This window comes from Leptonotus elevatus, chromosome 6 (assembly GCF_054856555.1).
Source record: "Leptonotus elevatus isolate MCC_2025b chromosome 6, RoL_Lele_1.0, whole genome shotgun sequence".
Lineage (NCBI taxonomy): Eukaryota > Metazoa > Chordata > Actinopteri > Syngnathiformes > Syngnathidae > Leptonotus > Leptonotus elevatus.
In genome coordinates, this window is record NC_141244.1 from 17,285,899 (window position 1) to 17,312,624 (window position 26,726).

The 26,726-nt window shown below is 41.0% G+C and overlaps 2 protein-coding genes and 1 long non-coding RNA gene across 7 annotated transcripts; 1 reads left to right on the forward strand and 2 right to left on the reverse strand.

Annotated features, from left to right (window-relative positions):
• Positions 1-1,066: 1,066 nt before the first annotated feature.
• Positions 1,067-12,077, reverse strand: LOC147172348 (ATP-dependent translocase ABCB1-like). 2 transcript variants are annotated; one of them, XM_086077767.1, is made up of 28 exons: positions 12,006-12,077; positions 10,117-10,187; positions 9,960-10,035; positions 9,703-9,865; positions 9,590-9,626; positions 9,332-9,523; positions 8,898-9,069; positions 8,685-8,809; positions 8,165-8,336; positions 7,958-8,071; positions 7,784-7,894; positions 7,577-7,702; positions 7,263-7,466; positions 7,023-7,193; positions 6,768-6,929; positions 6,477-6,665; positions 6,254-6,400; positions 6,056-6,160; positions 5,895-5,972; positions 5,710-5,793; positions 5,436-5,639; positions 4,551-4,651; positions 4,328-4,468; positions 4,047-4,203; positions 3,765-3,962; positions 3,319-3,525; positions 2,960-3,106; positions 1,067-2,861 (listed from the first exon to the last, which is right to left on the reverse strand). In XM_086077767.1, the coding sequence occupies exons 2-28, from the start codon at positions 10,176-10,178 to the stop codon at positions 2,655-2,657; spliced, it is 3,852 nt and encodes a 1,283-aa protein (XP_085933893.1). In that variant the 5' UTR covers positions 10,179-10,187; positions 12,006-12,077; the 3' UTR covers positions 1,067-2,654. The 2 variants fall into 2 exon arrangements, with proteins under 2 accessions (XP_085933893.1, XP_085933891.1); XM_086077765.1 differs by lacking the exon at positions 12,006-12,077 and adding an exon at positions 11,002-11,128.
• On the forward strand, positions 10,554-12,862 carry LOC147172349 (uncharacterized). The gene is made up of 3 exons (XR_015095323.1): positions 10,554-10,653; positions 12,131-12,332; positions 12,613-12,862. It is a non-coding gene; the product is annotated as an uncharacterized LOC147172349 (long non-coding RNA).
• A 1,313-nt stretch (positions 12,863-14,175) lies between these two features.
• LOC147172350 (ATP-dependent translocase ABCB1-like) lies at positions 14,176-26,720 on the reverse strand. Of its 4 annotated transcripts, none has more exons than XM_086077545.1 (28): positions 26,684-26,720; positions 24,320-24,424; positions 24,178-24,227; positions 24,002-24,083; positions 23,751-23,913; positions 23,627-23,669; positions 23,364-23,555; positions 22,939-23,110; positions 22,725-22,849; positions 22,436-22,607; positions 22,231-22,344; positions 21,327-21,650; positions 21,040-21,243; positions 20,788-20,958; positions 20,434-20,595; positions 20,131-20,343; positions 19,903-20,049; positions 19,670-19,774; positions 19,440-19,517; positions 18,171-18,254; positions 17,872-18,075; positions 17,528-17,628; positions 17,294-17,434; positions 16,026-16,182; positions 15,726-15,923; positions 15,204-15,410; positions 14,895-15,041; positions 14,176-14,827 (listed from the first exon to the last, which is right to left on the reverse strand). In XM_086077545.1, exons 3-28 carry the CDS (start codon positions 24,216-24,218, stop codon positions 14,621-14,623), a joined length of 3,954 nt encoding a protein of 1,317 aa, XP_085933671.1. In that variant the 5' UTR covers positions 24,219-24,227; positions 24,320-24,424; positions 26,684-26,720; the 3' UTR covers positions 14,176-14,620. The 4 variants fall into 4 exon arrangements, with proteins under 4 accessions (XP_085933671.1, XP_085933670.1, XP_085933669.1 ...); XM_086077544.1 differs by having other exon boundaries at positions 26,366-26,719; XM_086077543.1 differs by having other exon boundaries at positions 26,157-26,719.
• Between the last annotated feature and the right edge of the window lie 6 nt (positions 26,721-26,726).

A 26,726-nucleotide genomic window follows, 5' to 3' on the forward strand; every position in this document is an offset into this window, starting at 1 on the left:
CCGCCCCCAAATGCAAATGCTCCAACAAGCAAAGCAAATAAAACCTTAAAGGGAAAATAAATGTTAGTTATAGTGTTTAATTACGGTCATCTCTACTCACTGCCAGTACAGTTCCAATAGAGTACTCTAGACTCGGAATAAGTGTACTCCCGTACCAGAAGGCTCGAGCATAAGACGGGTAGATCATCATGAAGGTGAAGCCCCTGATTAGGCTTGAATTTATTGACGATAGATGGTAAGGTATCAATTTACCGGTATTATTAGTATTGTGCTCGTTACACCTCTACGGGGGCATTATAGCAACCTGACAATAGTTGTCATTAGACACACAAGTACATTTCCACCTTTAGTGAAGCATCACGCAATACACAGACAAACCTGTTGATCTCTTTCTGCTGACCATTGAAGGCAAACAATTCTCTACTTGGGTCCATTTGACCCAACTTTGAGTCAAGAAATGGGTCTTTCAGCGTAAAACAACTCATAAATATTGGTCAGATCCTTTACTTGGGTCAAAAAAATGTGGTCATTTTGTCTAAAATAACCCACAAAGTTGGGTCAAATTGTTTTCTTGATGCAAGTACAAAGTAATATTAGGATATTGAGCTGGCCATTTAGTCCATGTGCAATTAAATTGTCTCAGCAATTTAACTGGGTTGCTGGAGGACCCAGCCTGGACTGCTGCCCAGACCACTTTTCACCAGACTTCAGTTGTAAATGTAAGTTTAATTGAATATATATTTTACTCTGATCCCGCAAGGGAAAATCGTATTTAGTGCACATATGTTGAGCTGAGTTTCAGAAGGGTGCAGTCCCTTGCTTAAGGGCACCCCAACAGCGAGCAATTCCATGACCCTCTGGTTCCAAAGTCCAAGTCTTTACTGATTAGCTACCGCCCCAAAATGAGAACTGAATAATTGTGAGTGCAACTGTACAACTCCTTCTAAATAATAAAAATCTAAAAATAATGACGTCTTTCTCAGGACATTCACGTCAACAAATGCATTCACGTTACATCTAATACTGTTCTTTGTGAAAGGCAGAGAGACACAATTTGGAAACAAAGTTGACTGATCAGTTTCCTTATGAAACACATTTATGCAACCCTCTTTTATTCAGATTTGTACAAAATAATGTATTGTGACACATTATCATTACTTGACAGAGGTAAATACACTTCATTCACAATATATATCTTAAAAATAAGTAGCAATTTCTGCAAGTACAACACATGCAATGGCAATGCAGATTTACTCTGGCCACATTCCAGATACATAATTAACAGCAACATAATTAAGAGCAATTGTGAGGTAGGATCTGTTGGCACAGGTGTGGCCGGTCTGACCAGAGATGTCAGTACTTTCAAGGATAATAATGAGTAAAGGCTATTTGAATATGTGATCCTGATAATAATACATTGTATCATCTTTGGCTAGTAGGTTGCATTACGCAACTATTACAACCCTGGAAATTGGCATGCAGCAATCCCCTCAAATGCACTTAAAATACTTCCCTTTCTTCTCTTCAGTCAGTAAGTCAGCCAAAATTCATCAGATTTCAGTCATATCTATTATACTATGTTTGTTAATGTCAGTTATCTTCACTTAACCCCCCCCCCCCCCCTCCCAAATCTCTCTCCCTGATTCAATCATGCAAAAATACCTTGTACCTGAGAAAACATTTGATGCAAATAATGCATCTGTTAATCTATTTATACCAACAATGTACCGTATAGTGACGGGCAGAACAATTAATGTGAGGATATCACATTTGTGTTCAACTAAACAGGCCCAAGTGGTGTTTTTGACGATGACAAAAGGATTTCGTCGATGCCCCTGTTTTCAAGGCAGTAGGATGAAGGCGATGAGCAAAACGATAGCTGACTAAAACATGACGAGAGGTGTGCGAGTTCTTATTGACAAGACGAGAATGGACGAAAAAGTTAGCGGGCGGTCTGTCAGTCGTATGCAAATTACACGTTACCTTACAGTCAGCTCGGGATACATTTCATAGTGTCATAGTAAGCTTCAAGTTTTCCACATAACACCTAGCAAAAAAAAGGGCAGCTAGCTAGCTTCAGGCAAAAGTTAGCTTATATGCTAACGTCAATTTGTTAGCGTTTGTGTGTTACTTTTATGTAGAGAGCTGGAAGGTATTTTTGGCCGGGCAGCAAGTGAAATTTGTTGTCATATTGACTGATATGTTTGAGCGACTGTCTGAAATATGGAGGGAAACGCAGCATTTTAGACCTGCTGCTGTTGCCCACATAAGAAAAAGAAAGAACAAACCCAACAGTACAGATGCATTATCATTTTGGTCATCGCTAAAAAAGATCAGTAGGCTATTTCTTTGTTCTTGTTTGATAGTTTGATTTTCTTAATTGTCTAGCAAAGTATGTGTTGAACTTGAAACATGATAATGTGCATTTGTTAAAAGACTTACTTTGAAAAAACAACACTAAAACCAGACTAAAATCGGAGCTTTCATCAACTAAAACTCATAGAAATGACTAAAACTTAATTGAACGTTTCTACTTTCACCTGTGCGTCATCTCGTAGACACGCAGACAATAGTGTGCATTCCAACAAACGGCCACTATTAAATGAAATTTGAGACCTAAATAAAATAAAAACTAAATAATGAACTTAGTCTACTCATTCACTGCCATGACCCAACTGTGTAGTGACCAGCGTGTGATAGACTCCCTTTTTGGCTAGCAGCTGCTGATGTGTCCCTTGTTCAACCACCACCCCGCCCTGAAAGACGGCTATGCGGTCTGCATTTTGGATGGTGGACAGACGGTGGGCTACGATGATGCACGTCCTGCCCTGTCGAGCTTTGTCCAACGCCTCTTGCACCACCTGGACCAAGAACAAATTGGGAGGACAGAAGTCAATATAGCTTAACATCAGGCGGCCAAATGTGAAGTAATTCCAGAGGAGAAGAAAAAAACAAACACCTTCTCGCTTTCAGTGTCGAGTGCAGACGTGGCCTCATCCAGAAGCAACAGTTTGGGGTTACGGAGGATGGCTCGGGCTATGGCTATGCGTTGTTTCTGACCACCTGACAGCTGGGTCCCCTTGTCGCCTGCCTGGGTGTTGTAGTTCTGCTCGAGTAAACAAAGTCAAAGTTAGTCCGTGGAAAATATGACACATTGCCAAAATTATCTATTTAAGCTGCCCGTCCCCTGTTTTAGGATCTTTTCAGTGATTGGGCCATAGTAACTGAAAACAATGTGATCATTTTCTTAAAATCTAGTGACAAATGTGTGAGTTTTGATCCAAATGATTATATCCTCTTTTACAGAAATGTGATGACCTCTGGCAGTTGTTCTATGAAGCTGTGAATGTTGGCCGCTTCGGCAGCTGCCTTAATTTCCTCCATAGTAACAGCACGACCGTTGTCTCCGTAGGCGATGTTTTCGGCCAGGCTGCAGTCAAACAGAACTGGCTCCTGGGACACAATACCTATCTGAGACCTCAGCCAGTGGATGTTCAGCTCTTTCACACTCTTGGAATCAATCATCTGGAGGACAATCAACAAAAATACAACTCATGTCAGTCATCATTGATGCCAGATGTCAGGAAAAGTTGATAGTCCAGGATTTGAGCAAGATGACCAAGACCAAGGAGAGTTGTTTGGATCAAAGGTAGGTCAAAAATACCCCAAATAAAAACCGATTAAATGTCAACAATTTGGAACTAGTCTCGATAACATTTTAGAAAAGAATCATGCGAAAGAATCAGGCGCAAGCATTTTCTCACCACGTTCCCTTGCTTGGCATCGTAGAACCTCTCCAGAAGCTGGATGGTGGTGCTTTTTCCACAGCCGCTGCTTCCCACCAGGGCCAGCGTCTCTCCCTTGCTCACTTTCAGATTCAGCCCTCGAAGGACAGGCACATCGGGGCGTGAGGGGTAGTTAAACTTAACACCCTCAAATTGCACATTACCATCAAATTGGTCCTGGAGTTTTAAGGAAAGAGACAAGCCTTACTTTATTAATATTGTAGGCCTGTAAACTTTGGTTGGCAACGTTTTGCTACTTACCAATGACTGTCCCTCATGTGAGAGATTATCAATGGCAGGATTTGTGTTCAGGAGCATCATGATGTGAGCGGCTGACATTTTGGCTTTTGCATAGTTTGGAGTGAAGGAATTGGCTTCTCCAACGGCCATTGAACCATACAGAATTGCCATAATCACTCTGAGAAAGACAATCGATTTACAGTATACATGATTTGACTTAATAAATGATGAATGAGTAATGAAAATGTAAAGCTGGCGTTATTTTTGAAATGAAATCGTTATGAAGAGGAAATGTTACTCACAGAAATACTCCCTCAACATCCATTCGTCCTTGCTCAACAAGCCAAGCTCCAAACCAGAAACATATGGCATAAGTAAAGTAGATCATGGCTTGGGAAAAAGAGAAGGCAAAACCCTGCACATGGGCCTTTTTCTGGGCATTTCTACAGAGATACACAGAACCATTAAAAAAAACAAAAACATATTGAGAACCATTTCAACCATTTATGGACAGCCCTCGCATACCTGTATGGGACTTGCAGGTTATTGTTGAACAAAGACTCAAACTTGGGTTCCCTGGTCAGAGATGCAACTGTACGGATATTTTCAATGGCTTCTGTCACAATCTGATGAGATGCAACATGAAAACATGACATGTATACCATGGTTACTAACCCACACTTATAAGACAGTTGGGTCAAAAAGGAACCTCTTTATGGATCAAAAATGGACTGATTCGCTTTATGGTTCAATTTGACCCAATTTTCTGTGTTGTTTTATACAAAATAACATTCGATTATTTTTTTTTAACCCATAGTCAAATTAATCCGAGTAGATCTGACCCAACTTTCTGGGTTGTTTTATTTAAAAAACAAAACAAAACAAAACCCAATTTTTTACCCAAAGTTGGGTCAAATTGACCCAAGTAGACGATCTAACCCACTTTTCTGGTTTGTTTTATAGAAAATTACCCAATTTTTATTTATTTTTACCCAAAGTTAGGTCAAATTGATCTAAGTAGATCTGACCCAACATTCTAGGTTGTTTTGTAAAAAAAAAAAGACCCAATTTTAGACCCAAAGTTGCGTCAAATTGAGCCAAGTAGACAATTTAATCCAACCTTTTGGGTTGTTTTATAGAAAATTACCCAATTTTTGACCCAAATAGACAATTTGACCCAACTTTCCTGGTTATTTTATGGAAAATGACCCAATTTATGACCTATAGATGGGTCAAACTGACCCAAATAGACGATCTGACCCAACTTTCTGGGTTGTTGTATGCTATACAACTGAATTTTTTTTGACCCAAAATTGGGTCAAATTGACCCAAGTAGAGGATCTGTCCATTTTTTAACCCATAATAGGGTTATTTTTGACCCAAGAGTGCATCACATGGCAAAATGCCCACCTGTCCCGCCTTCTCCAACTCTTTCTTGTCCTTGGCAGCTTGCCCAGCTAGCAACTCCATCTCTACAGTTCCAGCCACCGCCAAGATTGGCACCAACAGCAGTACGAGCAGGGTCAGCTCCCAGCCATACACAAAGGCAAGAATCACGCCAGTGCCGAGGTTGGCAATATTCTGCACCAGCGTGGCCAGGCGTAGTCCTGTAACCTGAGCAGAGGTAAAGGGTTTGAGGAAATAGAAACCTATGTGTATGAGCGAGAAACTGCAAATGCGTTACCCCTTGGACTTGAGCAGCATCTGAGGCTAGCCTTGTTGTGAGCGTTCCAACACTGTTTTTGGGGTCATCAAACCAGCCGAGGTCCTACAAAGTCATTCCTTCTCAAATTAAAAAAATATTGTCCTGACAGAGAAATGGTCAAATTGCAAACTGTCTGTCTCCCGAGAATTTGCGATTTCACTCACCTGCCTCATCAAAGCCTTGAAGGCGGCAAGTCTCAGTTTTAACGTCAGGATCTCACCAGATTTTCCAAAACAGTAACCCTGCAAAATGGGACACAAGCACAATTGGACGTGGAAATCAATACTCGTGAATGACGACTTCCCTCTTCCGCGTGTATGCATACCTGGAGGAACATGGTGAAAAAAATGACAATTCCAATAGTTGCAAACATGAGGCAAAGAAATTCTGTTTGTTTTCTGATCAGCTCTTGATCGGCCTCAGCCATCACCTGAAAGTTTGAAAGAGAAAGATGATTATCTCATTCGGAATGTTTTGCATCCAGGAAAACATGTGATCCAGTTGGACACAAATTGTCACTTACAGCGATGAACTTTGAGAGGATGACCGCAAACAGGGGCTGTAATAATCCATTGATGGCAGCAAAGATCACCCCCATCAAAATGTAAGGCCATTCAGTAAGGTTGAAATGCAGAATTTTGAGTAACGACACTGGGGGGACATTTTCATCCTGCAGAAAGGAGATAAGACATGTTGAATCAGGTTTTGCTTTATTCTTTGCCAAAATTCAAATAAACTAATGCCACCTTTTCGGTTTCGTTTTGGGCATCCAGCAATGTTTCTTTCTCTTCTTTCATTCCCTCTAGAGCAGCAGAAGAAACCCCTTTTGTAGACTTCCTCCTTTTCGTGGGAGATTCGTCGACCATTTTGGTTATTGGGCTCTTTTCATTCAGCTCACTGTTCCGCTGCTCATCAACTTTGGCTTTCTGGAAAGTCTACAAGATAAAGATGGGGAAATCACAACACAGGGTATATATTGTTGCGATATTAGATAAATGTCCCCCGAATGTGTCACAGTGTTTTTATGCAATTGTTACCTGCATGGTGACGAGGGTATGATACACACCCTGTTTTTCCATCAATTGGCTATGAGTACCGAACTCTACAACTTCTCCATTTTGGAAGCCAGCGATGATATCGGCGTTTCTGATAGTTGAAAGGCGATGGGCCACAATTATGGTGTTACGACCCAGTCTCACCTGCACGAATGATAAAACTGTCAATAGAAATATCAACGGGGGCGGTCTACTTAATTATCTAATATGCAAATGAACGCCGGTCTGCGTTTGTACCTTGTCGAGTGCAGCCTGCACGATCGTCTCACTCTCGGCATCAAGAGCAGATGTTGCTTCGTCCAGTAAAAGGATTTTGGGGTTACGGACGAGCGCGCGGGCAATTGCAATCCTCTGCTTCTGTCCTCCGCTCATCTGAGTCCCTCGGTCCCCGACCAGCGTTTCAAACTTCTGCTCAACAATAACAATCTCATCAGTGACTTGACGTGAAAAAAGTCAAAGTCATCACTAGGGTCATACATCGGGGAAGTTCATGATGAAGTCGTGAGCGTTGGCCTCCTTGGCGGCTTGCTCGATCTCTTCCCGTGTCACGTCAGTTCGGCCGTATCGGATGTTCTCACATATGGTGGTGGCAAATAGGACGGGCTCCTGACTCACCACGCCAATCAGCTTTCGCAGGTGACGGATATTGAGTGATCGGATGTCATGACCATCGATACATACCTTCAAATAGGGAGAGAAAGGTATTCTCTTTTATTGGTTGTTTTGAAAGGTTGTTGTTTTTTGCGGAAGAAAATGGATGTAGTAAAAACTTTTCACAAATATGCACGTACAGATCCCTGCTGAGGATCGTAGAACCTCTGCAACAGCTGGATGGTGGTGCTTTTCCCGCAGCCGCTGCTTCCCACTAAGGCCATGGTCTGTCCACTCGTCACACTCAGGGACATGTTGTTTAATACCTGCAAATCGTAACATGCCAATCATGCAAAGTTCGGATTTGCAGTATGTCTCGATGAAGTTTAACAGTATGACGAGCGTACTTTGACTTCTGGCCTTGAGGGGTAGTTAAAGTGGATGTTTTTTAACTCAATGTTTCCATTGATCGAATCAGGCTTGAAGCCGGTTTCTGAGTAGCTGTCGATACTCGGTTTCTGTGAAGTCAAATTTTCTTTTGAGCTCAGTTTGTGGTTCAAAATGTGGTCGTTCCTTCTTACGTGATCAATGATGCTGTACACTTGGTGTGCCGCTCCTCGGGCGCTGGAAAACGACTGGATGTTCGGTGACGTCTCTCCCAATGCGATTGCTCCAAAAATTAAAGCGAATAAAACCTTCACACAAAAAGCATCATTGTTAGTGTTGAAATTATATTTAAGGGCAATCGTATTGTGATAAAATTCACATTTCTCTCAATGTCTGCTCACTGTGAGTACAGTCCCAGTCGTGTACTCCTCACTCAGGACGAGCGTACTCCCATACCAGAAGGCCAGAGCATAAGACAGGAAGATCATCATGTAGGTGAAACCCATGGCAGTGTTTGAACTTATCGCCTTCTTTACTCCCATGTTCTTAGCCTCCTCCAAGTTTTTATGATACCTGTTTGGCAGTACATAAACCAAAGAAAGAATTAGTTTTGCTAGCCAAACAGCGGCTACAAAAAGGTCTACACAACCCCTGTTCAAATGCCAGGTTTTTGTGATATCAAGTTATATACCACCATTCATGGACAAATCAACCTCAAAACCATCCAGCATTCATTATTGGATTGGTAGAAAAGGTATTAAAACAATTTATATTATTATTAGATTATGTAGACTTATTATATCCACATAGTGAGGTGCAATATGCATCACTGTCAATCACACCTGAGAATTAAAAGCTCATGTTTGGAAAAAGCTCAATGTCCATTCTCCGACCATAGTTGTGGGTGGAGTGTCCACAAACCTTTGGATCTCTCTCTGCTGCCCACTGAAGGCAAACACAGTCCTGATGGCAGAAAGCACCTCCTGTGCCACCGCACCCGCTTTAGCATAAGCAGCCTGTTCTTTAGCGGTGAATGACGTCACCACCTAAGGAGAGACATATCAGTTTAGCAAGAAAAGGGTTTTTTTGTTTTTTTTCAGGATGATAGGCAAGGTGGACAAAGAGCAGGTTTACCTTACTGAAAATGCCAGCTGACAGGCCCAGCAAGGGGCAGACGGCCAGGACCACCAGAGCGAGCTTCCATCCTATGCTTAAGCCAACCACCAAAGATGCAATGAAGGTGGAAAGCGACTGGATTAACATCCCCATTTTGTCTCCAATACCCTCTTGGATCTTATAGATGTCACTGCCCGGACAAATGAATGATCATGAATTATTGTAAAGCCACTATAGTATTGCCACCTTTTTGAGATGGCATATTTTTTTTTGCCCAGTTCAGCGTCTTAAGTCGTGGGGCAGTTAAAACCCAGTTTGCCATATAGTGACGACTCAATTTGGTACAATTCACAACAGTTTCCTTAAGACACATTTTGGGAAACAGGCGGCTCAATTCAAAGCGGCGTTTTCCATAATATCTGCAGAATGGAACATGCAATTAAATCACTCACTCAACAAGACGAGTGTTGAGTGTCCCCGTCTCGTTGACATCAAACCAGCCGATGTCCTGTCGCATGATACTGTGGAAAAAACGCTTGCGGATGCGCTTGACTTGTCGTACAGCAGCCAGTGTAAAAAAAGCAACCTGCATGTAGGCAGCCACTACCACCAACACCCCTGTGATGGCGAAGTAAATAGAAAAGCTGGAAAAGGAAAAACAAATTGTCAAACGTGCCTTAGTTGAGTGTAAACGGACTTCTTGGTCTTACCCGGCCATGTCATCCTGTAAGGTGCTGTTGGTGGACACTGAAAATAGAGAAAATAAGGTGTAATATTCGTCGTTGAGTAACGTTACCATTTGTTGCGGTCTCTGTGAACTTACTGAAGTAGCGGGTGTTGTTTTTAGACATGGCTGAGGACTGTATAAATCTGTCCGCCATGTGCCCAAACACAACACACATAAGGGGGAACACCAGCCCATGGGCCACCGACATCACCGTCCCGAAGATGATCAGTATAACATCGATGCCATCTGCAAACCTGAACTGTGCTCATGTAACCGGGAATTGTCATTATTAGTCTCTAATTGTAAAAAAAGAAAGAAAAAAAGATAGAGCTAGAGATAGACAGACAACATACCAGTTCAATGGGTCCAACTGTGACCATTTTACCCTCTTTTTCTTTCTTCTTTTTACTTCCTGTTTTATTGTGCTCACTTGGACAAAAAAACAAACATACATATTACAGATACTCAAATTTTGAATTCACTTTTTTAATATGTGCTGCAGAATATTACCTTAAATAGATATCTGTATTGTGATTGGGAACGTCCTTTTGCAACTTGTCTGTTTCACCCATGTTTGGGGTCTGTCAGAGGAAGACGCAGGGTCATTTTGCAATTAATAATACAAAAAAATTATCAATCAATCAATTAATCAATAGTCCTTTCTAAAAATGAAGCCATGACAAAAGATTTACACAGACCACTTAATATTTGTAAAGGTATAATGCAGACACCTATCCAATGATGGGGTATTAATACTGTAATTATATATATATATATTTTAAAACAAAGAAAGAAAATGTCATCAGAATAAGTCCATCCATCTTCTATAAAGCTTGTCCTTGTCAATTTGGCCAGTAGATGGCAGGGTAATACAACATTACTCTATGTAAAGCTGTCATGCTCTAGTGCGCATGCGTATCTGTCCTCAGTTGATTCCAAACTTTATTTCTGCCATGCTTTTGTACAGGTAATACATTAACGTATTTATTTTTAAAACGCTCTCCCAACCTACTAGCTCGTCTCTATTACTGGATTAAACAGCTTCAGGTTCGTATGTGAGTTTTAATTTTTTTTAATTAAGTTGTAATTAATGCGTTTCTGAACTGTTTACCCTTATCCACCACCACACCTGTTAGCATTAATTAAACGGGGCTGGGCTACATATCTGGTTCATAATTATACATTTTCGTGCTAATACCCATCGTAATTTATTCATGTATTTAAAAAGGGTCCACATTAGCCAGTTTCACCAGCTAGTCTTTTTGGTGTCCAAAAACCTTACATCAAAAGCTCATATTTTCAATACCACACCAATCAAATAGAAATCTAATCATCATTGTGTTTACATAAATTCTAACAAGAAGACGTCCTTTGAAATCTTAAGTTACACCTTACCTTTAGCTGTAAGCAAGTTGACATTTAAATGGAACAAAACAGAATGCAATCACAGTTTTATTTCCTGCTAGACGGGATCACGTATTGCTCAACTGTTAAATAATGCATTCCTAATTTGTATTTGTTTGAGGATTGGAATGACTAGATTTTTCTAAACTAAGGTTTGGTGGGAAAAACGATGCTTTAATCTTTTTGGGGTTGTTTTATTCCGTTTTATAACTTGATTTATTTTACAATTTCTTCTTGCTTTGTCAACTGAACCAGACTTTGCTTCAAATATATGGAATTAGCCTTATCTCTTTTGTTATGAGGGCCCATTAAACCTTGGCGCTTTTTAGAACGCTCAACGGTGCATGTTTATCAACAATCCTCATGAAGAAATGCATGGCCGCCACTTGCTCCACGGACACCTCAGTCCAGATATTTCTAACATATTAAAAAAATAAATAATAATCTTTTTTTTTTTTACATTTCTTAATTCTCCTGTGTCATCTTGGCCATATATTTTGGTTTAGCCTAATTGGGGTATGAACCGACTAGCAGCCAGGACGATTAGTTCAAAGTTCAATCTCGTGAGTAATTGTAAAAAAAATATGCTGACTCTAAATCGGTGGGATAGTTGTTCTTCATCTCTGTATCGGCTGTGTGTTACAGTTGAGCGTGATATAGCAAGCGAGCTAACGGGGCAAGAATACTTCCTGGGTTAACACAAAACCCTTCCTGCTATCGTACACGACTCCACTCCGCCTACTTATCAAAACAATCCACAGTGGTTGCAAACTATTTAGATAAAATAACAGCCACGCAAGAAGCCTCGAAAAACAACAGCCGCCTTACTGCTCGACTTATTTAAACCTCCGTTAAACGAGAGGTATGAACAAATTGACTTTTGGCAATGATCCTGGTTCAACGCGTAAGAAGCTGCTGCATATTTCCAACGCCTTAGTAACATCTGAGCGGACATGAACGTTTTTGAACGATTAAAAGTGTCATTTTTGCCATACCTGCACGTCCTCGGCTGTGCTCCAACTTGATCCAGCGCTGCCATCCGTTACGATGCGCCCCCCACTGGCTGAAAAAAAAACATAAACATAGCTGTACCTAACTGTACCTAACTGGTTGCTTCTAGAGGCGGTCCTACACTTCGTACTGTGACTTGATGATTGGTTTTTGAGTCCCACTCAAAACTAACTTGTGGTTTCCATGGACAAATGAAGACACATCTACCCATGTACTTCTTCCCACCTCTTACGATGCTTCAATGTTTAAAATCAACTTGATGAATTACCTGAATCTCCCAACCCAGCATTCCTCAAAAATCCATTCACTCAGTGAGTACAAACTCCACTTTGAGTTAAATATGTTACGAATTATATTTAACTTTTAACTCAAATGGATGGATTATTGTCATGCCTTCACATTTAATGAAGATCTGTTAAGATGCGACAGTGAAGTGCTAGGAAGTAATAAGGTACAAATTCTTCATTACTGTACTTCTGTAGATTTTTCACCTATCTGTACTTTACTTAAATAATATTTTTTCTGACTTTTTACCTTTACGTCCTACTCCTATATCAAAATTGACTTGTTACTTTCTTTAAACCTTCACAGATGATGCCACAATGTAAAAAAAAGAAAAGAAAAGATGTCAATACAGAGGTAACGTCCATGACAGTTGAGATCTTGTGGACTTGGCGACATTGAGGAACGTGAACCAGGGAGCGTTAACGATGGCAACGACACAAATGATTTGGAGAAGCAAGATATTCCCCATCCATGGCATATTGAAGATGATGAGTTAGGCAAATACATTGTGGTGTGCCAGTAACCACCAGCTTCTGACATTGAAAAATTATGAAACAATACAACATTCAGGGTAAGTGTGTATTTAAAAAATATATAAATAAATACTTTTTTCTCCAATTCAATTTTTTTTGGCAATCAGTTCACATTAGCAAAGCTATAGGGACATTTTAGATTACTTTAAAGGGTATTGTACAATACAGATTACAGATTGTACAGATTATTACTTAAATATTACTGCTAAATATAAATGCTGTTCTTCTGCGAGAAACCAAATGTGTATTTTGATTTTATTTTTTATGAGTAAAGGGAATAACTTAATTCATCTACAAATATGATGCTTGTGTTGTCTGTTTGGCCAGTAGGAGGCAGCGCACAGCTAAAATGATGTAGGCATTGTTTTAATTAATATCCGTTAACGTCCTCAAACCCCTCAAGACTCTCATTACATTATTTCATCAATTTAATGTATACAGGTACGGTATATGTGCTTATTGTCCGTAAGTGTGAATGTGAGCGTGTTGAATTTCAGTTCAGCTCAACTTTATTTACAAAGTATTTTAAAAAACAACTGCAACAGGAACAAAGTGCTGTACACAGATAAAAATACTCAAGCAGAAAATATAAAACGATAAAACAAGTGAACAATAAAACAATCCAACAGGTGCAAAGTTTTATACCTTTTGGAAGCCAAAGAATAAAAATGGGTTTTAAGTCGTGTTCTAAAGTGCTCTAGTTGTTGATTTATTTATGAATAACTTCTGCTTACAGTACTGTATATACTGACATTCTGATCTGACTGATGGTTAACTCAATCACTGCCATTGATGGCTATAGACGTCAAAAATTCATTTGAACAATGTCTATTAGTTTAACATATTTTTTCCACTTTTGTTAACAAGAGTGTGAAACCTAGATTTTTTTTATTGTACATTTAGAACAGATATAAAATTTGTGATTAATCGTGAGTTAACTAGTGAAGTCATGCGATGAATTACAATTAATCGCCTGGCGGCCCTAATTTTTAATAATCATCTTTTTATTGCATCAGCCGATTACATTTTTAATTGTGATTAATCACATGACTCACAAATGTTATATCTGTTCTAAATGTTCAATATATATATATATATTTTTAGGTTTTCATACTCTTATTAACAAAAGTGTACAACTAATAGAAATAGTTCAAATGAATTTTTGACGTCTACAGCCGTCAATGGCAATAAATGAGTTAATAATGTGCACCCAACATCCCATACCCTGCCTGTGGCTAAACCTAACAAAAACTGAGTCTCACAGTGTTTGGGTTTCGTCAGACCTGTGTGTGAACTGAATAAAAAAATAATAATAAAAAAACTCAAATCAAATGCATTACAATTACATTCAAATTTAATTGTTTTCACATTCAATAAAGCTTCTTAACTTAAATACGACATTCAATATATCTATTTGATCCATTACAGTTCTTCAGTAGTATATGTCCAGTGACAGATGTAATGCAGTGTGTTGTTAATGTTAGTTGTCTCAAGTAATTGGTGCTCATGGCACAAACAAACAAAATACCAACAAGACTGGCAGTACAATAATGCATATAAAAATATGAAGAACAAAAATAACATTGTTATACATTCTTCTTTGGAGAGATATTTATATTTGTATATTGTGAAGAACACGCAAGGAAACATTTAGGCAACTTGTGTGAACCTGTAGAATAAATGAATGCGAGTCAAACAACTCAGTTGGAACTCAACCCAGTGCTGAGGTAGTAAATTCAGTCGCTCACAAATACTTTGCTAAAAAAAAAAAGGCGATTCACTCATTCCCTCCCATGGCCCATCTGAGTGGTGACCAGCATGTGGTAGACGCCCTTTTTAGCTAGCAGCTGCTGATGTGTCCCTTGTTCAACCACCACCCCGCCCTGAAAGACGGCAATGCGGTCTGCGGTTTGGATGGTGGACAGACGGTGGGCTACGACGATGCACGTCCTGCCCTGGCTCGCTTTGTCCAACGCCTCTTGCACCACCTGGGAGGACAAAAGTCAATAGGGATGCAAATCATGCCACAATCCCAGATGAGAAAACCAAACCGACCTTCTCGCTCTCAGTGTCGAGGGCAGACGTGGCCTCATCCAGAAGCAACAGTTTGGGGTTACGGAGGATGGCTCGGGCTATGGCTATGCGTTGTTTCTGACCCCCTGACAGCTGGGTCCCCTTGTCGCCTGCCTGGGTGTCATACTTCTGCTCGAGGGAACATTACAATTGAGCAAAAATCATTATATATGACGTCTTCGAGGCAAGCGTTACAAAAATGGCTTTGAGATGTTTCTTTTGACTCATCTCAAGGCAGAAATGGTTGATTTAAGAGTTTTGGTCAAAACCCCGGTTGCCAGATGTTTTTACCTTTGGCAATTTTTCTATGAAGCTGTGAATGTTGGCTTTCTCAGCAGCTGCCTTAATCTCTTCTATAGCAACAGCGCGACTGTTGTCTCCGTAGGCGATGTTTTCGGCCAGGCTGCAGTCAAACAGAACTGGCTCCTGGGACACAATACCTATCTGAGACCTCAGCCAGTTGATGTTCAGCTCTTTCACACTCTTGGAATCAATCACCTGGAAAAGAAAGAAATGACATAAGGTGTGAATCAAATGATTGAAGTCAAGTCTCAAGCAGAATTTACGCGGTTGCAGGTTTTCCAACAATTGACGACTGAGCTAGCAAGTGATGCAGCCCGTTAAATGTTTTGTCTCTCAGCAGCAACAGCAATTCCATCAGGATGAACTCAGAAGCAGCATTTAAGTAAATATTGTGGTCCAAGGTCATAGCAGTGGAGTGCTGTCTATAAAACAGCTATAAAAACACTAACCATTAGCTCACAGAGGGTCGGTGAAGTGGCGGAATCTAATTGTGCGCGTGCGTCTCCTCACCACGTTCCCTTGCGTCGCGTCGTAGAACCTCTCCAGAAGCTGGATGGTGGTGCTTTTTCCACAGCCGCTGCTTCCCACCAGTGCCAGCGTCTCTCCCTTGCTCACTTTCAGATTCAGCCCTCGAAGGATGGCCACATCGGGGCGTGAGGGGTAGTTAAACTTAACATCCTCAAAGCGCACATTGCCATCAAATCGCTCCTGGAGATTTAAGGACAAAGACAAGAGAAGGAAGGGAATGATTCGTCAATATGTCTGGGATCAAACATAGCAAATCAGGTGTGGGTTTGTGGTGTTGCATACCAGTGACTCTCCTTCCTCTGAGAGATTATCAATGGCAGGCTCTGTGTTCAATAGCATAATGAGGTGCGCAGCGGAAACTTTGGCCTTTGCGTAGTTTGGAGTGAAGGAATTGGCTTCTCCGAGAGCCATGGCGCCATACAGGACTGCTGAAATCACTCTGGGCGAGACAATATTTGATTGAGTGTTGATTTATTGTGACCACCTAAGCAATATAAAGAGGTGTATTAAAAATGTCTTCAGTTACTAATATAATCATTAGGGGTGTCAAAATGAGTGCGTTAATATTGAGTTATTTTAAAGTTCCTTTTAACGCCGCATTTTTTTTTAACACGTAATCAATGACCGGCCCTTTCAAAATTTAGCAGTAATAAATTTAATAATAATAATGCATATATTTGTGGAGACTGGGCTCAAGTTGTATTCTACAATTTTTAAAAAAGTGCAGACTTTTACAAGTTACTTTATGTTAAAGATTGGATAGCTCTTAATATGAAAAGGAAATGCACCGAGCTGTCACCGTCTTACAAATGCAATTATGCCATCTAGTGGCAGAAAATGATCTCAACACAAATCAATATCATAATTTTTTTTTTACAGTACATATTTTAATTTTAACTCAATTTGATGAATTATGACATTACTGTATCAATGACGAAAGGGTGCAGCCATGTTTCTATCCTTTTTTCCACTTTTATGTTAACAAGAGTATGAAAACTTAGAAAAAAATGATTGTACATTTTATTGTACATTTAGAACAGATATAAAATTTGTGATTAATCGTGAGTTAACTATTGAAGTCATGCGATTAATAACGATAAAAATAATAATAATCGCTTGACACTCCTAATTATAATGCTTGCTTTTGATTGACACCTTTTTAAAGGCAAAAGTTTTCATACAGCTCTTGTTACTTTGTGGAAGTGGTCATATTGTCGTGGCTGGTCAGTTGTGTATGCATTTCTAATTATATAAATATTGTTTAGCTTCTGTAGATGCTCAATGTGATGAACTTTGACCTCCGTGTAAATGTTGTTGTATGAAAGGAGGAGCTCCCATCACATGCACAAGTTATTGCATAATCACATTTACAATTGCACGACACATGCTTTGAACTTGTGGTCAATGATTACAATATATAGACCAGTTATGTAGAATTATCTTTTGGATTTTTTTTTTCTTTTCTGCTTTATCGTCTGTCAAAAGTACAAAACATGTGAATGCTGGACTTATCTATGGTGAATCATAACCCAGGAAAATATGTTACTCACAGGAATACTCCCTCAGCATCCATTCGTTTTTGGTCAATGAGCCAAGCTCCAAAGCGGAAACATCCTGCGTAAGCAAAGTAGATCATGGCCTGGGAAAACGCGAAGGTAAAACCGTACACGTGGGCCTTTTTCTGGGAGTTCCTGCAAAGACAGAAACATAACCCGTTAATGAGGCCAAGCTCTCTCAATGACAAATTCATTATCTTTTGGCAGTGGATTAAAGGTCTGTCGTACTTGTATGGAACGATGAGGTTTTCATGATAGAGGGACTCAAACTTGGGTTCTCTGGTCAGAGATGCAACAGTACGAATATTCTCGATGGCTTCTGTAGCGATCTGAGGAGACGGCATGAAATAACTCAGGGTTAGGCTTGGAGAGACCAATGACAAAGTTGTACACTTGCATAAACATGAATGCAATCCCCTTCCTGCCCACCTTGAGCTTCCGTTATTTAAAGAAGACTTTACAGCCGGATCAGATACTTAAATCACTGCCACCAGGTCCAAAACAAAATTTGACGTCTATAGTCGTCAATGGCAGTGAAAGAGTCAACAAGCTATCCGACATCAAATGCCCACCTTTCCAGCCTTCTCCAGCTCCTTCTTGTCCTGAGCAGCTTGCCCACCTAGCAACTGCATCTGCACAGCTCCTGCCACTGCCATGACGGGAACCACCGACAGTATGAGCAGGGTCAGCTCCCAGCCATACACAAAGGCAAGAATCAGACCGGTGCCCATATTGGCCACGTTTTGGACCAGTGTGGCCAGACGTACTCCTGTAGCCTGAGTAAATGGGGAAAGATGATAGCCATTATGGAAAAAACGATGGCGGGTGTATGTGCAAGCTTGAGTGGGGGGGAATCCCTGAGGACCCTTACCCCTTGTACTTGAGCAGCATCTGTAGCCAGCCTTGTTGTGAGTGCTCCAACACTGTTTTTGTGGTTATCAAACCAGCCGAGGTCCTAAGACAACAAAACAAGTTTCTGTTTAATTTGAATTGTATTGTTTTGGGGTTTGGGAAGCTGAAAACCCAGTTTTTTCCCTTCTATATTTGCCATGAGTCTATATTTTGGAGCCTATAAAAAGTGTCAAGCTGAGACCTAATTCTTTTTTTAAAGTGCCTGTTGAATTCATTCTTTGAAATAGCGTTAATTTGGTCAATGAAAACTCAACAAAAATAATTTCGTCAACACGCATTTTTCACCGGACTCAACCCCTCTTTAATAAACAATAACTGGGACTAAATCAGAATGTGTTTTCGTTGACTAATGAAGACGAGACAAAAACGAGAACATTTATGATTTTATAAAATCTGGTCTCTGATAATCTGTCACTGTGACACTGTCATGTGACACATAATGACACACCCCCTTTCAAATCTGCAGCTAGGCACAAACACATGGGACAGACAGGAGATGGATTCACAGTGAAAGGTTAAAAAAAAACAAAGAAATAAATTATAGTTATCACATAACATTAATCCAACGGCTGCAACGTTCCAACAAGAATGTTAATCCGACCGCTAACTAATGCTGGCTAACTTGCTAGCTCATAGCATGGAGCCATAGTGTAGCCACTTGCTGATATACAGTAATTGTATGTGAAGTTGTTTTTCATCAAAAAGATGAGAACATTTTATGTGACAGTTTTAGACCCTAAATGTTCAACATTATCTGCTGACAAATATATACAGGGGTAAAACGACAGTCCTGACTAAAACTAGACTAAAATGTTGACAGGTTTTGTTGACTAAAACAAGAGGAATAAAATTATGTTTTCTTGGACTCAAATAAAGACTCAAATGAACTAACAATGGACTAAATAAAAACGGGACGAGGTTGACTAGGATAAGATCTAACAAGTGTGATTGAAACAGGACTAAAACTCAGACTAAATTAAAAAATGTCAGATAAAATTAACACTACTTTGAAACGCTGCTGGGATATCATTAGTTCTGCATGCATTTCCCCCCCCCTCTGAATTGTTCCTGTTTAAGCCCCACATTACTATATTTATGATGTCACCCTGTATGCCGACATGTTAGTCATTACCTCGTAACCTGATCTGAAGGCACATATATTTACTCAGTCAGATTAGTAACAAAACCTTTCAGGTAAAACTGTCCGGTGATGAATTCTTTCGCTTACCTGCCTCATCATGGACTTGAAAGCAGCAAGTCTCAATTTCAGAGTCAGGAGCTCTCCGGATTTACCAAAACAGAAACCCTGTAAAAGTAACAGAAACAAGACACTGACATAAACTAACACCCCCAGTTGAAGGTGAACCATCAATGGGGGAAATGTCCTTGACACAATATCATTTTTCTTTATACATTGACAAACATTGTCACATTGGAATGTGCGTGTGTGTTGCATACCTGTAAAAACATGGTGAAAAAAGATACAGCGCCAATGACAGCAAACATAAGGGAGAATAATTCAGATTTCTGTTGAACAATGTTTAAATCTGGCTCAGCAAACACCTGAAAAGGTGGAAAGAGAAGACAGATTTCATTCCTTTAACGCTCCCATTTTCAAACATCAATTATTTACATTTACATCCCCCCACCCCCCAAATTAAGTTGCAAAAAATAAAAAAAATCAATCCTACAGTGATGATCTTGGAGAAGATGACAGCAAACAGGGGCTGCATTGCGCCATTAATTGAAGCGCAGATGGTTCCGACGAGAATGTAAGGCCACTCAGGAAGATTGAAACGCATCACTTTGAAAAACGACACTGGGGGAACCTTTTCATCCTGCAGGAAATACAGAAAAGGAGCCGTATCATGCCTCCTCTTTATTCTTTGCGACAATTTAGTTATTAATATCGAGCATACCTCGTCTGTTGTATCTTTGTCAGCCACCAAATTTTCTTTCTCTTCTCTTTTCCCCTCCGAACCAACAAAGGAACTTTTTGTAGACCTCCTCCTCAATGGAGGGCAGCCAGAGATACTTTTGTCAATTGGGCTTTTTTCACACTGCTCTTCCTCCTCCTCCTCCTCCTTCTCCTCCTTCTCCTCCTCCTCTTCATCATTAGCTTTCTGAAATGTCTACATGACAGATAAAGATGAGAGTAAAGCACAAGACTGATGGTTGCGGTCACAGATTGTCCCCCAAATGTGTTTTTGTGATCACATTACCTGCATCGTGACGAGAGTATGGTACACGCCTTGTTTTTCCATCAATTGATTATGAGTCCCCAGCTCGACAACGGCTCCATTTTGGAAGCCAGCGATGATATCGGCGTTTCTGATAGTTGAAAGGCGATGGGCCACAATTATGGTGGTACGACCCAGTCTCACCTGCACAAATTATTGAAAAGTTTGACTTTAGAAAGAAAAGTTTATTAATGGTAACAGACCCCGAGATACTTCAAGTCATCCTTTTTTGTTTTTTTATCTCCAGTGGGGAGACAACAAGCACCTGACCCCTCTTTCATTCCTTTTACACGATGTCTGAAACCCAAACATTTGAAACTGTGATTTTTTTTTTACGTTGTCGAGTGCAGCCTGCACGATAGTCTCACTCTCGGCATCCAGAGCAGACGTTGCTTCGTCCAGCAGAAGGATCTTGGGGTTACGGACGAGCGCCCGGGCAATTGCAATTCTCTGCTTCTGTCCTCCGCTCATCTGTGTCCCTCGGTCCCCGACCAGCGTCTCAAACTTCTGCTCGACAACAACGGTCGCATCGTTAGCAAGTGTAGCAAGTGCAATGTTGTTTTTAAGGCGAAATCATGATAGTCATACATCGGGCAGGTTCATGATGAAGTCGTAAGCGTTGGCCTCCTTGGCAGCTTGCTCTATCTCCTTCTGCGTCACATCGGTTCGGCCGTATCGGATGTTCTCGGATATGGTGGTGGCAAAAAGGACGGGCTCTTGACTCACCACGCCAATCATCTTTCGCAAGTAGCTAATATTGAGAGAACGGATGTCATGGCCATCAACAGATACCTAGAAAGAGGGACGCAAGTGGATTCTGAAGTGACTGAATTGATCTTTTGAGTAATGAGGGTTTTTTAGAAATATGCACGCACAGATCCCCCTTGAGGATCGTAGAACCTCTGCAGCAGCTGGATGGTGGTGCTTTTCCCGCAGCCGCTGCTTCCCACTAAGGCGATGGTCTGTCCACTCTTTACACTCAGGGACATGTTGGTTAATACCTGCAAGTGATGGCCGTTTTGGAGTATAAATATGTAGCTTTGGGGTTCATATCGGATGAAGTTGTACTTTGTCAGCGAGGAGCTTACTTGAACTTCTGGCCTGGAAGGGTAGTTAAAGTTGATGTTCTTGAACTCTATGTTTCCGCTGATTGAGTCAGGCTTGAAGCCGCTCTGTGAATAGCTGTCGATGCTTGGTACCTGTGGAGTGAAATGTTTCTGTTAGTTTTTGAGCTCAGTTGCGGTTCGAAGTTCGGTCACAGCGGGGCTGATGCTTAACAAAGGCTAAACAGACAATGCGAGGAAGACTGTCTGCGGCGCAGGTTAAACAGAGTTTTGAACAAAGCTCAGGTTTATTTATACAGCGAGCCCGCTTTGCTCGGGATGTGTTCACATTAACAAGGTCATTGTTGCCTGAGGTTGTTTTGAGTTCCCTAAGCATGGGCTAAAGAAAAGCTACCTTGCGATTATCAAAATGAATCGGACCCGCGGTGTTAATTTAATAAGCAAGTGTCACTTTGCTAAATACTTGTTATGCAAATTTGGGTTGAATGCTGTATGTTGGGAGGCCGACGGCAGGTCGATTTAGTCATCGCAGTCAAACAGCGGGTGCTCCAATTAGAGCAAATTCCAGCCTCCAGGTTGCTGGCTATATCAAAGCTGCATCATGCAGCGCCAGAATACACTTTGCACACGTTCACGAATATAAACTGACAGCAGCCAGACAGAAAAGGAAATGCCATCTCTCTGAACGCGAAAGAGAAAATATAGATGTCCTTACATTGTCAATGATGCGGTAAACTTTGTGTGCAGCTCCTCGAGCGCTGGAAAATGACTGGACGTTAGGTGAGGTCTGTCCCAAGGCAAACGCTCCAATGAGGACGGCAAAAAAAACCTGAAGGCACACAAATATTCACTGTCGGCTTCAAAGACTTCGGCGAGTCTTCTGAATGTTTGACATTTGAGGTCTTCATGCCTCTACTCACTGTAAGCACAACCCCGATGGTGTACTCTTTACTCAGAATGAGCGTGCTTCCGTACCAGAAGGCCAGAGCATAAGAAAGGTAGATCAATAAGAAGGTGACGCCCATAGTGATGTTTAAGCTGATTGCCTTTTTTACTCCCAAATTTTTGGCATCCTCCAAGTTCTTATGATACCTGTGAAGACCACACATAGACAAAACAAATATGAACTCTACTACACCTGGTATTAAAACAATATCCTCCGCACCACCGCAAATCCGACATGTTTTGAAGATTGATAATTGCACAAACCTCTTAATCTCTCTCTGTTGACCACTGAAAGCAAACACAGTCCTGATGGCAGACAGCACCTCCTCGGCCACCGCACCTGCTTTGGCGTAAGCAGCCTGTTCTCTCGACGTGAACGACGCCAGCATCTAGCAAAAGGCCGACGGTGTGAGCTTGGCAAGAATAGGCGCGCTTTCGAGCTTAAGGCTGGCCAGGGTGGACCGAAGTCAAGCGTTACCTTACTGAAAAGTCCAGCCATGACACCTAACAAGGGGCTGACGGCCAGAATGACGAGAGTGAGCTTCCACCCTTTGCTTAAGCCGATGACGACGGATGTGAGGAAAGTGGCGCAGGACTGGATCAACATGGCCACCTTGTCTCCAATACCCTCTTGGATCTTGTAGACATCGCTGTCCGTGTAGATGCAAATGTCAGTCAAGGATCTCGAGCATCGGATTGACTTTCAGAGTAGCTTACGACACTAACCCACTAAGCTCATAACTTTTAATCAAAGACATGATTGTTCACTGCTGAGGCTGTATGAACTGTTGCTAACCAAAACAGCAGCAACGTCCACAACAAGTCAGTTTCGGGTTGACACCATCAGGAAAATAATCGCGCAGGTGTACCTAACAAAGAGGCGAGCGAGTGCATGTTACTAACTCAGTCAGACGAGTGTTGAGCTCTCCCGTCGCATTGACATCAAACCAGCCGATGTCCTGTCGCATGATACTGTGGAAAAAACACTTTCGGAGGCGTTTGACCTGGCGTCCAGCTGACAGCGTAAAGAAAGCAACCTGCATGTAGGCGGCCACCAGCACAAGTGCCCCGAGGATGGAGTAGTAGATGGCAAAGCTGGAAGGCGACGGAAAGATCAGAAATCAGAAATGATCCGATTGATTTACGAGGCGTCGTCTTACTCTTACCCGGTCATCTCTTCCTGTATGGTGCTGTTTGGGAAAGTGATATCTGGAGAAAAAATAAATAAAAACCAAGTGTTGTAACGGTCCGTCATTACAGTCGGGTAACCGAGTGTTTCTGTGAACTCACTAGAGTTGCTGGCGTTGAGGTAACCCAATGCAGCATTCGATACAAGGCTGTCCGTCATATCTCCAAACACAACCAACATAAGAGGCAACACGACCCCGTGGGTCATCGACATGAGGGTCCCAAAGAAGAGCAGCGCAATGTCTTTGGAATCTGCGAACCTGAACTGTGCACAGAGAAAAAGAAAAATGCTTTTAAAACAAGCCATTTCAAGGCATTTGAGGAGCTGCACAAAATTGGGACAGATAACTTACCAGTTCAATGGCACCAACCATAGGTAACTTTTCCTTTTTTTCTTTCTTCTTTTTACCTTTGCTTGACTCATCTTTGAGATCACTAGATCAAATATAAAACTGTCAATCTAATTGCTCTCAAGTTCTTTGAAATGTAAACTCTACTGCATTATCTTCAGCTGGCCACAAAACATTACCTTAAATAAATATCTTTCGGGTTCTTATCCTTTTCATCCATGTCTGGCCCCTGTCAAGAGGAAGACGGTGTACAATCAGCTCACAAAATGAGTCCGTTGTGGAATTGAACCCATGACCCAGTTTAAAGTCTAAACATCAGACCTCACTGTTGTCTTTCCACGCAGGGCTCCGATGTTTGACAGGCTCGGATCACACACACAGACACCCGCTCCTCTTGCGTCGTTCTCCTCCTTCCGCACCCTGGCTCTAATGTTTGACAGAGATGGCGATCTCACACACGCACGCGCGCACACACAAACTCACACCTAGGCCAACGGAAAAACCACCCCTTCCACGCCCCCTTTTTCCTTCCTCTTCCATCCCTGTCACGTGACTGTAATAATGGCGCGCAAGAATAAACACTTTGCTCAGCTGCTCTTTGGACACAACACCCCACCCCAAATCTGATTTCACATATCATCATTGTCGTTTTCACATACTCACTTGATTTCAGGATCAGCATGATGAAAAAGAGATTTAAAAAAATATATATTTTTTTTTTTGTCACGTACACACAGGAAATTAGACCTGTATTTAACCCATCACAGCAAACACACTGCAATGTCAAACGATAATGGCAGTTTATTAGTCTTTGTACAGGATACATTTTTAAGTGCCTATAAATGTATTTTAAATTTGACACACCATAGAGAAGAGTGTTAACAACACTGCCAATTTGAATGCTTAAAAAAAAAGAAGGCTAAGCATATAAAATGAGGCTTAAAGGAGTCAATCGTAAACATTTATTGACAATAATATGTTATTTAACCTCACTAGTCTAAACATGACATTCTGATTAATATTACATTTGTGCAATATGAGTTGTAAATCAAAATCCAGCCGTTTTTACCCATCTCAGGGGGCGGCCATTTTTAATGTAAATATCGTCGATCAGGTTAGTCTAATCGGGGCAGCCAAAACCGAGCTAATTAAAATTTCATAAATTGTCATTTGAAGCGTGTCGGCATTCATGGTCGATGAACCGAAGACAGAAGCACCTACCGAAGCCCGTAAACAGTCACAGTAAACAGTTTTTAAAGACAGACAATCTTGTGTTATGATTGTGGAGATACTTCTGTGGCTTCAACTGTGTTGATGTAAGTGCTCCGCAATGAGTCTTTTTATTTTGTTTCAAACTCCACTTGAAGTGGCAATATACTGTTAACATTGTTTAGCATTTTATAAAGGCCTTCCCACCCATCTAAATTTTTTAATAAACGTACTTCATCAGGAGCGTTGCACCCATGGTCAATGTGTTTCAACACTCAAACTTGTTCCTGTTGAATAAAATGTCACCCCACCTCCTACAGTATTTTTTTGCAAAATTGGTAGTCTTAATTATAGTATTTGGCATTACGTATTTGGCAATATACACCGTTGAGTGACTAGCAAGATGTTTGTCCTGATAATGCCAATGAAGCAAAGTATGTTATTTGATTCGGTTCTATTTTTTTATTTTTTTAAACCTATTATTACTTAAAACACACAATTTCCTTCCTAGATCCATGTCTTGTCCTGCTAGTGGCTAGGTGCTGCAATAAAGTCCAAATGATTACACAACACAAAGGGCAAAGGTAAATATGGGGCTACAGCGATAAAATAGAAGAGCGTGCAGGTGTCTAACGAGGGACGTGCACATCATTTTGTTAGATAAGGTTGTAAAAGTTTAGAATCTCCACATGGTGGCCAAAGGTAGGCCTTATAATTTGTGTCCATTAAACCCTCTGACACCTTAACTCTATACTAGCAAGAGTGATGGAGAGGGAGACACTTGTTTTGTATTGTTTAGCTATACACCGCCTCTCGCTCAGTCAGGTTGGTATTAGAATAAAATAAAAAAGAAAATAAATATAAAAAGAAAAAAAGACGGAAAAAAACAGTGTGCAGTGATCAAAGTTCCTTATGCACGATAGCTATGGACATGTTTCGACTTACGTACACATTCGGACTACGTCGCCGCCGTGAGAACGGAATTCGAGCCGAGAACCTCCGGAACTTTTGGCATGATAAAGGCCTTAAATGAAGTACGATACTGCATTATTATGGGGTTTATTACTATTCCGTGTGTATTTTGCGGTCACATGACTATTTGATGTTATGTGAGACGAGACGATCCTCTTAGCTTCCAACGGGTGTCGCACTACTTACTCATCGTCTCAAGTCGTTTGAGGACACGATCCGCAAAAATAACCAAAAACACTCACTCGGCTCAGGATAGGCGTTAGATACAAGACTGCTAATCGCAGTCGTGTGTAATAAAATAAGGGGCACATTAAGAAGCCAAATATATTAGCTTTTACGTGCACGATATGCTCTTCACAATAATGTCACGACGAAAAACGTCAATGTCCAATCATTGAAATTGTATTCACAAACGCGGAAGACAATGTAGTTCCACATTTTGAGTGTAAAAATCATCTCATATTTTGTTTTCGGGGTGGAGAACAGGGAGAAATCGCAGCTTACCCCACTAAGCTTTGATATTGAAAGTCCTCACCGGAAATGGCGT

What these genes read in the sequence shown, in the direction of transcription:
- LOC147172348 (XM_086077765.1), bottom strand. Translation starts at nt 11,025, where the DNA reads ATGTCAACTTGCTTACAGCTAAAG. An exon ending in CGACTGGGACTGTACTCACA is followed by an intron (nt 8,072 to 8,164) that starts GTGAGCAGACAT and finishes TTTTGTGTGAAG; the next exon opens with GTTTTATTCGCTTTAATTTT. An exon ending in CACATGAGGGACAGTCATTG is followed by an intron (nt 3,963 to 4,046) that starts GTAAGTAGCAAA and finishes TTAAAACTCCAG; the next exon opens with GACCAATTTGATGGTAATGT.
- LOC147172350 (XM_086077545.1), bottom strand. Translation starts at nt 24,218, where the DNA reads ATGGATGAAAAGGATAAGAACCCGAAAGATATTTATTTAAG. An exon ending in CAACAGAGAGAGATTAAGAG is followed by an intron (nt 22,608 to 22,724) that starts GTTTGTGCAATT and finishes TGGTCTTCACAG; the next exon opens with GTATCATAAGAACTTGGAGG. An exon ending in AGCTGGAGAAGGCTGGAAAG is followed by an intron (nt 17,629 to 17,871) that starts GTGGGCATTTGA and finishes CCGTCTCCTCAG; the next exon opens with ATCGCTACAGAAGCCATCGA.